The 2,354-nt window shown below is 43.5% G+C and overlaps 1 protein-coding gene across 1 annotated transcript in view; it reads right to left on the reverse strand.

The window, feature by feature from the left end:
• The window catches only part of LOC110320236, a 4,647-nt gene extending 2,976 nt beyond the window's left edge, over positions 1 to 1,671 (reverse strand). The window contains exon 1 of the mRNA XM_021196141.2: positions 1,606 to 1,671. Within this exon, the coding sequence (XP_021051800.1) occupies positions 1,606 to 1,671 (66 nt within the window). The remainder of the gene's footprint in view (positions 1 to 1,605) is intronic.
• Positions 1,672 to 2,354: the final 683 nt, after the last annotated feature.

Raw genomic sequence — 2,354 nt, forward strand, 5'->3', positions numbered from 1 at the left:
AGTGTAATTCCATGTTGAAAGGCAGCTCGAGGCGAATCATGCATTTGTTAGAGTGTTCGGTCATTTTGGAAGTTCTCAATTTGGATTAAATTTAGGTTGTGAAAATGGTCTGTTCTGTGTAACATTTGGGTTGGGTGGCTTTTAAGAAATGCTCTCTTTGTTAGGTTACCCAACACAGAATAATTTGGTGATCACACAGAAGAGTTGGAACGTAGGTAAACATTACATTTCTTTAAGAGCCTTCAGTTTTCTTAAAGCCTTGGACTTCATTGGCCTCAGGGTGCAGGGTTATATGCCATTTACAGTTAATTAGGGAAGTTTACTGTTGGCTTCCTTGTTTTCCCATATAAGAACTGTATACTGGTCTAAACATGTTAATAAAGTACAGTGGATGAAATGATGTGTTATTTCTAGTTTGAATCTTGAGATTGAAAGCCCCCCCACCAGTGTAAAGTAAGCTCCTTTTTTGGGGTAATACAAGGCCCTGACTTACTGCTTTAACTTAGCTTAAATGCTTTGCAGTATCTTGATGGCCCATTGAAGGTAGTAAATGCGTTTTGGGTTTCCCTGTGTGATTCACGTTCAGTTTTGTTAAATAAGACCCATGCTTATTGAAGTACTTCAGTAATCCTGACTTCCTGAGACTGTATGTTCTCACCACTTTAATAAGTTTATAGTCTGGGGAAGTAGGGCATCTTTATCCGCACAAAAACACTGTGTATCAGTTGGATTGAATCGTGGGAGTTAATGGCAAACTTCCCAAATTATCACTGAGAGTTCTAGAAACAGTTGGCATTTAGCTATGGGGGAGGGGCAGTAGGTCGCCAGCCTTCCTGAAAGGGGTTGGGCAGGTCCTGTGTGCCCTTCGTGTCCGAGTGGGGGCATTTCTGCTGCTTTGAATATTTCTCTCTTAGTTTTGCTGTCCTGCATGGGATGAAGTCTGTAATTGCAAACACTAAACGCCCAAATTACTTGTCTTACCTTTAGTTTGTAGAGTCGGATCTCTAGAATTTAGGACGAACGCTAATCCTGTGAGGGAAGAAAATACGTGTAAAAGGCTAAGCAACTTAATTAACTTGCTAATGACCTTAGAATTCTCGCACTTGACCCTGTCTTTGAAGCACACTTCTAACCTGTACATGTTGTTAGTATAGGAAACTGGTGGTGAATGGAGTGTGTGTGTGTGTGTGTGTGTGTGTGTGTGTGTTTTGTTTTTTGATTTTTTTTGGCAGTGTTGGGAATTGAGCCTAGAGCCTCACTCAGGCTAGACAAGTGCTCTACCACTGAGCTACTGCCCAACATAGATATTGTATTTTGTATTGACTTTTGTTGAAGACCAATAAAACATTTTAACTTTTTACATAAACCCAGGAACCTCTTTTGGTACTTGTAGTCTCCATCTAATTAAGGTTTTTGCAAGACTGATTATCATAATACCTGTCTGCCAGAGAACCAGAAATAACTGCTTCCTGTGAAACTGGTAAGCTTTGAAGCTAGCGAGCTAGGTCGCTACTGCTTTCTGAACATGGGGTCTCTGATGAAAAGGGGGTGACACATGGATCTTTGACACTTGAACCTGTTGAGTAAATGTGCTACCTCACTTACAGTGAGGAAGTGTAGCTGCAGTGTGGTCTCTACAGTTTCTCCTGGCTGGCTGGCTACTGTGGCCATTCCCTGAGCAGGTGGAGATGGAGCTGAAACAATTTGTTAAGGTTTGATACTTCATAAACACTGAGAGAAATGCTTTGGAACTCAGGGGAGAGAGATGGCAGAAACATTGGCTCTGCTTACAACTGTTTTTCTAGTACATGTGAATTTGACTCATTTTCAGAAGTATTTACAGTGTACGTACCTCCCTGAGGTGGGAAGAGGGAACTGTGAGCAGGAGACATTTACATTTTGTCCTCAGACCTGGGGCTGTGTAGGGAGAAGGCCTTCACCTTGCCTGCTCAAAGGCCAGCAGCAGCGCCTTGGGCTGATGGGCAGGAGGTCTGGCTACTTCTGCCGGTGCTATCCTACTTAGTAAGCGTGCAGTTTATTGCCTTTTTTTGCTGGAGATCTCGACCAGGACAGGGACTCTGCCTGAGCCACCTCCAGGAATGTGTGAGGAGGCACTGCTTGTCGTTCTGGCCTTCAGACTGATCTCTGTGGTGAGATGGAAAGGTGCTCCAAGGTGTTTTTTAGGCTTTGAAGAGGCACCCACCAGGTCATTTTGACCCTTGTTCATGCTCTTTCTGGATGACGGTTTATGACACATTTCCCTGCTGCTTTGCCACGCTTGGGTTTCTGATTTCCTGACTTGTTTCTGATTGGGCTGAGCTCTGAGGTACCTCTGGTGAATAGTCTAGGAGTCC

This window comes from Mus pahari, chromosome 4 (assembly GCF_900095145.1).
Source record: "Mus pahari chromosome 4, PAHARI_EIJ_v1.1, whole genome shotgun sequence".
NCBI classification, from domain to species: Eukaryota; Metazoa; Chordata; class Mammalia; order Rodentia; family Muridae; genus Mus; species Mus pahari.